Source organism: Ovis aries, chromosome 3 (assembly GCF_016772045.2).
Source record: "Ovis aries strain OAR_USU_Benz2616 breed Rambouillet chromosome 3, ARS-UI_Ramb_v3.0, whole genome shotgun sequence".
Classification (NCBI taxonomy): domain Eukaryota; kingdom Metazoa; phylum Chordata; class Mammalia; order Artiodactyla; family Bovidae; genus Ovis; species Ovis aries.
The window spans coordinates 12,603,238-12,616,503 of NC_056056.1; the positions used below are offsets into that span (position 1 = coordinate 12,603,238).

Genomic DNA, 13,266 nt, shown 5'->3' on the forward strand with positions numbered 1-13,266 from the left:
TACCCCATGCTTCCACTACAGGGACCTGGGTTCAGTCTCTCGTAGGGGAACTAAGATCCTGCAAGCTGCTTGGCTATCAGTGAATGAATGTATTTATGTATGTAAACTTAAAAGCTAATGAGGGAAATTTAGGATTATTTGAAATTTATTCTAAGCTGTGGGGGTCAGGTCATCATTGAGTTGGGCCAGCCCTAAAGAGGGCATAGCCTGTTCCTCAGGCTCTTGAGTAGTCCTGACCTATGACACATTGTCACAGATAATAGAATTTTACAAAAATCCAAGTAGAAATGATACATGGCTTAATTGGACATTCAAGGGGCCCTTGCTTGTAGCATTTTACATAGGGAAAATTAACTTAGCAAGAGCTTATATGACATTTTTAAAAAAATTTGTCTTTTCTAAGAATGAATATTTATCAAGGACTTAGTGCTAAACTCCTTTTGGTGGTGGTTTAGTCGCTAAGTTGTGTCCAACTCTTGAGACCCCATGGCCGGACTTCTCTGTTCATGGAATTCTCCAGGCAAGAATATTGGAGTGGGTTGCCATTTCCTTCTCCAGAGGGTCGTCCCGACCTAGGAATCAAACCCAGGTCTCCTACCTGCTTTTCAGGCAGATTCTTTACCCACTGAGCTATGAGGGACTAAACTCCTTTTAGTATCTGCATATTACTAGATGCTACAGAAATTGTGTCCAGAGCCTTAAAGTATTCTGAGGTTAGAAGGGCAAAATATATTCATTATTATGATATGATGTGATAAGCGCCATGATTGCAAAATGAAACATACACACAGGTAAAATCAGAGTAATATATGAGCTTGATTTGTGGTAATGAAGAGGATTTTGCTCTGTGGGGAAGAGATGGAAAGAAGACATTCTCGGACAAGGAAAGTGAAAATGTTAGCCACTCAGTGATGTCCGACTCTTTGTGACCCCCATGGACTGTAGCCTGCCAAGCTCCTCTGTCCATGGAATTCTCTAGGTAAGAGTACTAGAGTGGGTAGCCATTCCCTTCTACAGGAGATCTTGCCGACCCAGGGATTGAACCCAGGTCTCCCAATCTCCTGCACAGCAGGCAGATTCTTTACTGTCTGGGCCACCAGAGATCTGGAATTGTGAAAGTAGATGTCTGAGAAGTACCAGGTAGGCCTGTATGGAGGGAATGGATTAGGGCTGAGGCCTGTGAAAGCCATTCCTGATTCCACTTGTGATGTGGTGGATAGAAGCCATGGCACCTGCCTTTGGAGAGGATCAGTCATTCATAAGTGGTTGTCACAGGCAGGCAAAGATGGTTTGCTGGCAGTGTTATAAATACTCGTGTCCAACTCTTTGTGACTCATGGACTGTAGCCCATCAGGCTCCTCTGTTCATTGGATTCTCCAGCAAGAATACTGGAATGGATTGCCATGCACTCTTCCAGGAGATCTTCCTGACCCAGGGATTGAACCCAAGTGTCTTATGCCTCCTGCTTAAGAGGTGGGTTCTTTACCACAGCTTCCCTGGTGGCTCAGAGGTTAAAGCGTCTGCCTGCAATGAAGGAGACCTGGGCTCGATCCCTGGGTTGGGAAGATGCCCTGGAGAAGGAAATGGCGACCTCTAGTATTCTTGCCTGGAGAATCCCATGGACGGAGGAGCTTGGTGGGCTACAGTCCATGGGGTTGCAAAAGAGTTGGACACGACTGAGTGACTTGACTTGACTTACTTTCTTTACCACAGCACACCTGGGAAGCTCACTAAGAGAAAAAGAGCTCATTAGTTATAAGGTTCAGACTGTTAAGTTCAAAGGAAATTAAGAGAGCAGAGCATTGTGGGCTGAATTAGCAGCAGTTAAAAGAGTATATCGGAGAAGGCACTGGCGACCCACTCCAGTACCCTTGCCTGGAAAATCCCATGGATGGAGGAGCCTGGTAGGCTGCAGTCCATGGGGTCGCGAAGAGTCGGACATGACTGAGCGACTTCACTTTCACGCATTGGAGAAGGAAATGGCAACCCACTCCAGTGTTCTTGTCTGGAGAATCCCAGGGATGGGGGAGCCTGGTGGGCTGCTGTCTATGGGGTCACACAGAGTTGGACACGCCTGAAGTGACTTAGCAGCAGCAGCAGCAGCAGCAGCAGGAGAGTATGTGGAAGTTCTGGTAGTGAATCCATCTCTGCTTTGCTTCCGTAAAATGTAGTAATGGAGAGGGGAGAAAACTTTTATTTTTGTCTTGACTCATTTTTATAGAAGTGATTTCAGGGGACTTCCCTGTTGGTCCAGTGGCTAAAACTCCACGTTCCCAGTGCAGGGGGCTTGGGTTCAACCCCTGTTCAGGGAACTAGATCTTGCATGCTGCAACTAAGATCCAGTACAGCCAAATAAAAAAAAAATTAAATATTTTAAAAAAGTAATTTCGGGTTTGAAAACAGAGAGTGATTACCACATAGAATAGTTTCAGAAATTACTCATTACCTTTAAAAGACGGAGACCAGAAATTTGCCTTGAAACTTAAAAAAGTGTAGATTGTTAAAAATTCTTCAAGAAATGATGTTTTTAACAAAATGATCCAGGAATGTTTATTTTATCTTTTAAAATTGTCCAGTGTTCCACTTTGATAATATCAACTACTTATTAAATCAGCATAGAGTATTTTAAGAGAATCTTGCTGTCCATTAGGTTTATATATATTAAAGTCCTATTATATATACTTGTTGTTCACCATTTCTTGAGCAGTTACTGTGGCAGAATTATAGACATGATCTCTAACCTCAAAAAGTGCTCAATCATTGGGTCTTTCTAAAATTGTAGTTATGTGGTATTTTGTGATTTATTCTCAGTCCTAACCTTTGCACTCTTACATGAATTACTTCTCTTCCTCACTGCTGGTTTATCTTTGTGTCAATTCTTTCTACTACCTCTAGAGTTGTTTTCTAATTTAATCATGATTTTTCTCTTTGAGACCCCATAGACTGCAGTATGCCAGGCTTCCCTGTCCTTCACCATCTTCAGAGCTTGCTCAGACTCATATCCGTCGAGTAGGTGATGCCGTCCAACCATTTCATCTTCTGTCATCCCCTTCTCCTCCTGTCTTCTATCATTCCCAGCATCAATGTCTTTTCCAATGAGTTGGCTCTTCGCATCAGATGGCCAAAGTATTGGTTTTCAGCCTCAGCATCAGTCCTTCCAATGAATATTCAGGATTGATTTCCTTTAGGATTGATTAGTTTGATCTCCTTGCTGTCCAACGGACTCTCAAGAGTCCTCTCCAACACCATAGTTTGAAAGCATCAATTCTTTGATGCTCAGCCTTCTTTATGGTCCAGCTCTCACGTCCATACGTGACTACTGGAAAAACCATAAACTATACTGTATGTGACTTGTGGGCAAAGGGATGTCTCTGCTTTTTAATACACTGTCTAGATTTGTCATTATTGTCCACTGTATTAAAGATGGGCAAATATAAAATCAGAAAAAGACATCTCATTGATATAGCAAGAGGATTAGTTTAAGATAAAGGGATTTATTAGTAAATACAGACTTACTTATCATCTATTCTGTACTTGGTACTGTGGTTGATAGTACGGTGCATATGAAAATGAACCAACTCATAGCTTTGACTATACGGACCTTTGTCAGCAAAGTAATGGCTCTGCTTTTCAGATTTAAATCCTCCAATGGCTCCCTGGTGTCCATAAAAAGGTTGAAGCTCATTTGCATGACATTTGAAGTCCTTTATGGCTTGGCTACATCAAGGGTGTTCCTAATCTGGTTCTGCTTTTGTCTCCTCACTCCCTTAATATAGCCAAATAGAATTTATTTACATTTCCGAAACATTCTTTCCTTCTCTTGGGCTTCTGCATGGCTGTTTCTTCTGTCCAGAATGCCCTTCTATGTTTCCTCCTTACCATAGTCTGGTACTGCTTTTAAGATCAGTTTTGTATGTCACTTCTGGGCTTCCCTGGTGGCTCAGAGGTTAAAGCGTCTGACTCCAATGCAGGAGACCTGGCTTTGATCCCTGGGTCAGGAAGATCCCCTGGAGAAGGAAATGGCAACCCACTCCAGTACTCTTGCCTGGAGAATCTCATGGACAGAGGAGCCTGGTAGGCTACAGTCCACGGGGTCGCAAAGAGTCGGACACGACTGAGCGACTTCACTTTCACTTCTAGGAAAGCTATGCTGTTTGCCCTAGAAAATGATTACTTGTACTGTGTTTCCATAACATGCACCTGCTCTATTGTTAAGTCGCTTCAGTTGTGTCCGACTCTGTGCAACCCCACAGATGGCAGCCCACCAGGCTCCCCCGTCCCTGGGATTCTCCAGGCAAGAACACTGGAGTGGGTTGCCATTTCCTTTTCCAATGCATGAAAGTGAAAAGTGAAAGTGATGTCGCTCAGTCGTGTCCGACTCTTAGCGACCCCATGGACTGCAGCCCACCAGGCTCCTCTGTCCATGGGATTTTCCCTGCAAGAGTACTGGAGTGGAATGCCATTGAGTGTTCATTATTTCATAGTGATTAGATCAGTCCCTCCCACTGTACTCTAGATCCTTGAGGGCAGGGAATGACTGCTTTTATTTTTTAATTTCTGAATTCATAAGTCTGTAGCCTGCTGTTTTTACTGTTGGTTCCCTCGAATCTCTTTAGAGACTAAGAGGTGTATAGGCACATTTTCTTTCCATCTCCCAAATTGAGAGCTGTTTAAGCCTAATCCTAAAGGTAAAAAACATTGAATGTGAATCTTTACTCTTCTGCTTACATTGTTAGTCATTTATAGTTTTGTTCTTAGATCTTGAACACACTAGATCAGACCCTGGAGTGTCAGGTAATGGCCAGGCTCCACTGCTCTAGCATCCTGCTTTGTGGAGACCTCCTTGCTTCCATGACAGGCTGGCGAGATGGCTTCCTACAGTGCTCACTGTATGTAGGATTTCTGTCCCTTTAGAGATGTTTTGTCATTCATATGTAGAAGTAATCATGCATCCTAGCTCCCAAATGCTTTAAAGTATAATTTTTGAGCCTCTTTTTCAGTAGAGATATAGTATACTTGTATTAATAAGAAATCTAGTACTTTAAAATCTTCCTTGGTTGAACCTCCTTTTAGGTAAGAACTCAGGGCCCTATTCTCACAGCAAGTGGCAAAAATCCTGTCATGGAGCTCAATGAAAAAAGAAGAGGTCTCAAGTATGAACTCATCTCGGAGACTGGTGGAAGCCATGACAAACGTTTTGTGATGGAGGTATGTACCTAGATACAGGCAACCTTATTTTTCCCCTCAAAGTCATAGGTTGTTCTGAGCTTGCTTTTAAAAAAAGACTTAGACTCAGTCAGTTCTTATGGCACTTTTTGACTTGGTGTTTTTGTTTTCTGTGTTATGATACATTTAAATTAAAACTACACAGAGGAATTGCATGGGATAACTGCAGAGTGTTGTTCTTGATTTTAGGTAGAAGTGGATGGACAAAAATTCAGAGGTGCAGGTCCAAATAAGAAAGTGGCAAAGGCAAGTGCAGCTTTAGCTGCCCTGGAGAAACTGTTTTCTGGACCCAATGCAGCAAATAATAAGAAAAAGAAGATTATCCCTCAGGTATGAGTTAAGCATTAAACCTTAGAAAGATGCCATCAGAGTGAAATCTCCTTTCATATCTTTGTGCCACTTGAGATTTTTCTGAAGTTATTTATTTTTCTTGCTTGGACTTGGCAACTTTTTCTGTTGGGTTGATCATGCATAATAGAAATATGATTACTGGTCCCCTGTTTTGTGGTCTTTCAGGCAAATCCTATGTTAAAACGAGATGGTTGGCTTTAAATATTAGGGGCTTCAAGTCCTCTTGAAGCAGTGTTGAAGGGCTGGGACTCTAATGAGATGCTGTGTTTGTTTAGGGAAGCTGCCGAGAGTGTTGGGCTTATTCTCATCCCATCCTGCAGTTGTTCTTCTATTTCCTTTCCAGTTTTGTCCTTTTACATTGTTTAGTTTGGGGTTTCTTTGAGGGTAGCACAGTAGAAATTGACCCTGTGTTGCTTTTGTTCATTACTGACACTGGAAATGTCAGAGCTGCAGAAGGCCCAGGATTGTAGCAAGGATCGCAGTAAGAAAAGATGGCTTCCTAATTGCATGCTTTTGAATAACAGTTTCTCCCATGCATTCATTTACATATTCAAAAATATTTTCTAGACATACACCATGTGCATGATTGTGAGGGGAAAAGAGACATGTAACTAACTATAAGACACATTGTCTCTCTGGTGGAAAATACTGGTATAATAATATCTGAATATATTGATAGGAAAAGTGATAGGGAAAAGTCAAGTAAAAATCTTTAGACCAATAGAAGGAAGCATAGATTAAGATTCTGTGTTAAATATGCATATGCAGAGTCCATTGTTAACAGAGTAGAATAGATCACAGTAGAACACTTTGGACGCATTGACACTGCTTGTAGTAACACAGCTGACAGTAAAGGTTCCCTTTGAAACCTGATTCTTCTTGTTCCAAAGACTGTGGTCATGCTCCCATTGTATATGATATCCATCTTAGAAATATGTTTTGTGTTCATTTACATTTTTTGTATTTACTATAATAAACACTGCTTATATTCTAGAATTCAAAATATAAACAAAGAAAACTGTTACTGAGATGAAATACAAATAAAGCATTTAAGTTGTATTGGTACATGTGTAGAGAAAGGATAAATGGATTTTCTTTTTCTAAAATCTTTTATAAGATGTTCTAAATTAGTAGAAAGATAATTGTGACCTTGTTTGTTTTGGTGTGTTTTTCTTGTGCATACATCTTGTATATGGTCAGTTAATTTTAGTGTTTATAAAGCCTGTGTGCAGATAACTTATTAGGTAGTTAGGTTTGGTTCTAGGAGACAGGAGTTTGATTTGTGTGGAGTCACTGTGCTGCCGCCAGATTGCTAATTCCTGACTGCATTTGACTAAGCTGTGTTTAAAAAAAAAGTCTGCATGAAGTTCACTCATTTTTAGAAATTTTCCATACTAGAAGATATAAAACTCATGTGTTCAATGTGCTTGACAGCCAAGAAGCAGTCTTATTTTGGATTTGTGGGTTGGATTTTTTTTCTCAGCCAGAAGGGAAGATGGCTGTTCTCTGTTCATGATGCATTTGACCTGGAAGCTGTCTTCTACTCAGTCATACTAGCGATAGAGGCTGTCCTAGGAGGAAAAAAGCTGGGGATTTTTCAATGAGACATAAACGTGTATATGCACTGACTGTTTAAACTGTGTGTAGTGCTGCTGACTTGCTCTGCAACGCTTTTGAGGCTCTGAACCTCCTTCCCTGAAGATTGGTTATAGCAGAGAATGTTACTAGATCCTAAAGTTTCCTGAGCTTGAGTTTTTGTTGCATTATTATATTAAAAAGTAAACATAATATTTAATTTAAATCTAGATGTTTTCTTATTTCTTAAAATTTCAGTTTCCGAAAGGAATGGTTTTGCATTCCTATATACTGTTACTCCTTGCCTACTTTTCAGTTTTATATCTGTTTTCTCAGTTGCTCTTTCTACTCTTCAGTACGGAAAACAAAGTAGATGTCATAATCCCCATTTTACAATTAGCAGAGAGACTGCCATAGAGATTCTGTGACTTTTACCAGAGTTCTGTGGCATTTTAGAGCAAGAAGGGACTTCAGAGGTGATACACACACACACCCCCATACCCACACACACACCCATAATCCCACCCTGCAGCCCCCACCCCTGCTGCCAGAGGAATCTGCTTCCTGAGGTCTCAGCTACTTGGAGCAGGGGCTGGCATCCACATCTTTGGTCTTCCTGTCTTAATCTTCCCCACCTCTTTCTTTTTAAACCTGACTCAGGTTCATAGCTAATTGTAGGACATTTGCTGTGTTTTTTTGTTTGTTGGAAGAGAATTCAGCGGATTTTGAACCTAGATATCAGGTGTCTGTAATGTGTCTGCTGAAAGTGTGTAGAAAATGAACTGTTTCTGGATAAACTTCAAGTGAAAAGAACACTTTATCTGCATACTTCTCTGTGTGTGTGTTTGTCGCTCAGTCGTGTCCAACTCTGCAACCCCATGGACTACAGCCCTCCACGACCCTCTGTCCATGGGATTCTCCAGGCAAGAATACTGGAGTGGATTGCCATTTCCTTCTCCAGGGGAGCTTCCTGAGCCAGGGATCGAACCTCGGTTTCCTGCAGGCAGATTCTTTACTGTTTGAGTCACCAGGGAAGCCCAGCATACTTCTGTATGCCAGCATATTTTCTGGACCAACTCTGTAATATGTCATTTTCATTTTACAGATGATAAGCTGAAGTCATCAGAGCTTTAGATGGATTGTGCCATGTACAGGCTCAAGTTTCGCATAGAGGTTATATACGTTACAGGGTTGATGAGATGATCTTATTTCTCTCAGTAATGAAATGTGTTATTTTTAACAGGCAAAGGGTGTTGTGAATACAGCTGTGTCCGCAGCAGTCCAAGCTGTTCGGGGCAGAGGAAGAGGAACTCTAACAAGGGGGGCTTTTGTTGGGGCCACAGCTGCTCCCGGCTACATAGCTCCAGGTATAGTACAACCTGAGAGATGTCTGCCTCCTTTTCTGTGCCACAGTTTCCAAGAATAGTGTCTCCTTTATTTTCCAGGGTTACACAGGGTTTCTGGAAACATAATATAGGTATAGGATGCTTGTGCACTGAAATTTGAAAGTAGAGAGTCTGTAGAATGTTACTAGGTTTTCTCCTGGAATCTGCTGAATGACTAGAGGCCTTTTGGAGGGAGGTGACAGACGAAGAATATTGCACTTGGTGGAGGGGACATATTTTGACAATGAGAAAGCTCAGAGATATTCCACACACTGGGGAGTTTGGATACCGAGCAGGGTGTATTCATTAGGGACACAGATGACAGGTTGGGTATCGCAGGTGAGAAAAGCCTTTGTATTGGTAAGAGGCTGCTCAATTGAGGTGAAGCCTGACCGTGTTAGCATTTCTTTAACTCAGTGTCTGGTGAATCATGGAGGGCTGGAGAATTACATAAAAAGGAAAGGGGGAGCTTTCTTATTCAGTGCTGAGTAAACAGTAGATACTTGCATATAAATGATTTTAGTCTTCACAGTGTTTCCTCAAGTAGAAATTATTTCTGTTTTTTTCCAGATGAGGAAAAACTAAAGTTTAGGGAGGTAAGGCAGTGAGCTCAGTGTGAGACATCTTGTAAACAGCAGAGCAGAGATCTGAATGTAATGAGTTTCTAGTTCCAAAGTTGGTATTCTTTCCATTTCACAGCATGGCTTGAGGAAGATGGGGAAAGAAGCCTTCTTTCTGTCTTCTGTTCCAATCTTTATATCATTTTAGCAGTAGCTGTACAGCTGTCTCGTTGGAGTTAAAATTCCTGTAATCTTGCAAACATGGAACTTTGAACTTAACAAGTAAACCTCTTGCAGTTGTTGATCAGATAAATTGTCGTAAAGATTGGGTCTTGTCATTATTTTTTGCGTAACTGTGTGACAATCATAAGAGGTTCACTTAGATTCTGGGTTATTCCCCCCCTCACTGCCCCCCCCCCCACCCCTGCCACCCCAAGAAAGAATTAGAGTAGGCTTTTTGGGAAGTTTTGTGTATAATGTGGCTTTGGAGTTAAGCTTCTAGAAGTTGATCCCACTAGGGGCGTAGCTCAAAAATGTGTCATATAAAGAATGTACTCTCTCATTCAAATATTGTGTGCCGGCTCTGACACAGAGCAGGCATGGCATTTTGTTCTCCTGAAGTGTTTGGCATAAAGGTGAGATATACTAATGGAATGCTCACGACTGACCGAGCTGCTGTGATAAAGGAGAAAGGCACAGTGTTGTGAGGGAACGTGACAGGGAAACCTGGTCTAGTCTGTTGGGGACTCGAAGGTTTTCCTGAAGACGTGACACTTGAACTGAGCTTTGAAGAATGAGTAGGAGTTAGAGCGGATTCAGGCCCAAGAGCGCTGCCTGCAGAGGGAGCAGCACGTCAGCGCCCTGCGGTGCTGGTGGGAGGGCACTTAGCTCATTTGAAGAATGAGGATGAGACCAGTCTGTAGTGTGGAGAGCCCAGGGAGGGCTAGGGTGGATTTGAGCTGAAGCTGGATGTTCAGTCCCAGTCCTGGAGGTCTTTCTTGGTTTGGGTTTTGGTCTTAGAACCTAAGTGCAGTGGGAAGTCGTGAAGGGTTCTAAGAGAAGTGACGAGATCAGACTTTGTAAAAATCACCCTCTGTTGTATGAAGAATGACTTGTAGGGCAGAAGTTGGCATGCCAAGACACAGTAGAAGGTTTTTGTAAACTCAGAGCCCAGATAGGAGGCAGTGGAGGCACATCCTATGGATGTAGGGAAGTAGATGGGTGTCAGGAAGTGAGCAGATGGAACAACTTGAGAAGCAATTGATTGGTTTATTGTGGAGAATGAAACAGAGTGAGATTTCAAGTGTCCCTCCAGGATCTTCTGCTGGAGGAGGTAGGTTGGAGGTGGTGCCATTGAAAGAGACAGAGGCTGAAAAACCAGTGGCAGTGGGACCAGGGGAGGAAGGAGGATGGTTACAGTTTGATACAGTTTGTGTGTCCAAAATTAGGACCTTTTTCTGTACATCTCACTATTCTATGGAAATTAAATTTTTTTTTTTTTTTTTTTGCCTTGTTTAATGTCTTGTTAAAGGAAGCAGCTTTCATTAAACAGTAGTAGGCAGTTTGAGGTGAACTGTCTTGCCTTTGGTGGTGTGCTTGTCCAGGTGTGTCCAGCTACTGGGTCATGGGATGTTCTCACTCAGGTGGCCAGCCACCATCTGCTAGTGGAGGGAATCCTAGTAATTTCTCTCTACATCATTGCCCTGACCTCTGCGAAAGGCCTGTCTCCTGAAGGCTTTCAAAAGGAAGTTCTTTTATAGCCTAGAGAACATTCAGATGAGGTCAGATTAGATTATGAATAGGTTATATGCCTTTTGCAGAGTGTATTCCTTGCAGCAGGGACTGTAGTATTTTTACATATGTTTTTAAGTGCATTCCTCTGCTGTCAGTTTCTTCAGAAGACTGAGGCTCAGAGAGGGTAAATATTAAACAGTGCGTGCAATTCAAAGTCACCTTGCTTAGTAGGATGGGAAGTCAGGATTAGAAGCCAGTGGTCTGTATTGGGGTACAACTACTGGCCAGCTCAGCAGTTCTAGTTTCTCTCTTTAAGGAGGTTTTAGTAAAGCCTTTGAAACTATAACCTTTGTCAACCAACTGCCTTTTCCTGGAATAAATTTGATATATAACATTCTTTTTTAAGCATTAACTTCTTTTTTGGCTTCTGATACTTTTCCTACTGTTCATTTCCTACTGCTTATTTCAGCTGTCTTTTGTCCTCTTGAAATATATGATGTAGTGAGCACTAAAGACTCAGTTGTACAGCCCCTAGGTTTATGACTTAAGTGTAGACTAAAAAGTGAAAAATTTTATCTCTTATAAAAATGTTTCAATTAGTCCCCAAAAGCAGTTTACTTTTTTTTTTCAACATGTGTTTGAATATTTTGTCTCAAGAGATTTGGACCTGAGCATTCAAAGATGACTTAAGATTTAGCGTCTGCCCCAGGGAATGCTTGGGGTCACTTGGGATAGGAACAGACACTTTAGAAAGCACCGTGAAATACAAAACAAGCGATGATATGGGGTGGGCCAAGTGAACCGCAAGCCTAGGGGACTTCACAGAGGAGGTGATTCCTAAAGGATGAGTTGCAGTTGGCCAGCTAAAGAAGATGGAAAAAAAAATTATGTTAGCAGCAGAAATGATTGTAGGAAAAGGGGCTGTTGGGTAAAAAGGCTGGATTTGTTTTGGGTACAATGTGAAGGGCCTGTGTAGATTTTGTGCCCTTATTCTGGTTTTCCTAGAGATTTACCCAAGTGTTTCAATATTTATATGTTTTAAAGTCATTTTACTAAAAGGTTAAAGATTGTTTCTGTTAACATACTATTTCTAATCCCTATAAAACTATAAAGTAGCTTGGAGGGTTTCCCATTTTATAGATGAAAGTGGCAGCTCAAAAGTTAGATATCTAAGGACATATAAGAAACTAGTGGTAGAACTAATTGTTTCAAAAAGTGTTCTTTGTACAAGTTTTATATTGACAGTATGAGCCTTTTTCATAGGCACCAGATGCTAATGTCAATTTTAGCAACATTTATTGAGAGACCCTGTGCTGGGGCCCAGAATTGGGATATAAGCAAGGCATGGAGCTTGGCCTCAAGCCTGCAGCCTGATGTGTGTGCCTCTTTACTGGCATTTGAGGCTTTAGTCTGTTCTGTTACTTTTTTCTGAAAAAAAGACTTGGAAATTTCTATTATCCAACTTTGAGAAATTGGTAATTTGAGTGGTTCTGAGTATAGTTTTGTTGAACAAATTATGTTTAGTGAGTGGTTACTACATGCCATTCTGCTAGGTTCCGGTGATACAAAGATGTATAAGACTTGAGTCTCTGCCATTCTAGTGGGGAATGCAGGTAGAATTGACAATTACAATGTAATGTGGTAAGTGCAGTGAGAAGTAAGTGTAGTCTGTATCTAGTGGGCCATAATGAAAAGCTTCCAGTCTGCTTAGGCATGGAGGAATTGGTGGACTAGGGCCATCCTGGGAAGGCTTCTTGTTCAGCCACACCTGGAAGAAGTCCTCAGGCAGGGTCCAAGGTGCCGGGCCCGACGTTCCTTGTGAATCGGGCCAGTGCTGACTGCCCTTTGTCCTGACTGACCTGCTTTCTCCTTCTTTGCACCAGGCTATGGAACACCCTATGGCTACAGCACAGCTGCCCCTGCCTATGGTATGTACACTGTCTTACTGATTTCTCCTCTTAGCCTCTGCACAGCAATCCAAAGCACAGTTTGTATCTAGGGTTTCTTTAAATGATTTGGAGGATCTCAGACCTACTCATTCTAGTGACCCAACTTAAATTCCCTTTGAAAATGCCACAACCTTGTGGTTCTTGGTTTGGTTGGAGTTGCTCTTCTCTGCTTTGCCTGATTGAAGGACTGCTTGTTCTAATTGCCTGTTTCTGACCATATTGAAATTAAATATTCTAAGTAGTTCTTCTTACAGCCAACTTACACTCCATTCAAAGGCTACTGAAGGGCCATACCCAGTTCCTAGCTTGGCTGCCTGCCAGTTACAGAGCCACGTTTAAGTTTCTGGTTAGAAACTGTATGAACTGCAGGTGATTTGAGTTAGGGATAGGACGTACTCACTTCACATTGGCAGTGTTATGCTTTGTTGTGAATTTTGCTGTGGAGGTGAAGGGAACAGGTCCCAGAGAGTGATGCAGGGTTATCCA

At 41.8% G+C, this 13,266-nt stretch overlaps 1 protein-coding gene across 14 annotated transcripts in view; it reads left to right on the forward strand.

Moving 5' to 3' along the window:
• STRBP (spermatid perinuclear RNA binding protein) overlaps positions 1-13,266 on the forward strand; it is a 178,332-nt gene that overhangs the window by 148,656 nt on the left and 16,410 nt on the right. For all 14 annotated transcript variants that reach the window (XM_060411825.1, XM_060411826.1, XM_042245730.1 and 11 more), the window contains 4 exons: positions 5,074-5,208; positions 5,416-5,556; positions 8,396-8,519; positions 12,715-12,759. In XM_060411825.1, the coding sequence (XP_060267808.1) occupies positions 5,074-5,208; positions 5,416-5,556; positions 8,396-8,519; positions 12,715-12,759 (445 nt within the window). The remainder of the gene's footprint in view (positions 1-5,073; positions 5,209-5,415; positions 5,557-8,395; positions 8,520-12,714; positions 12,760-13,266) is intronic.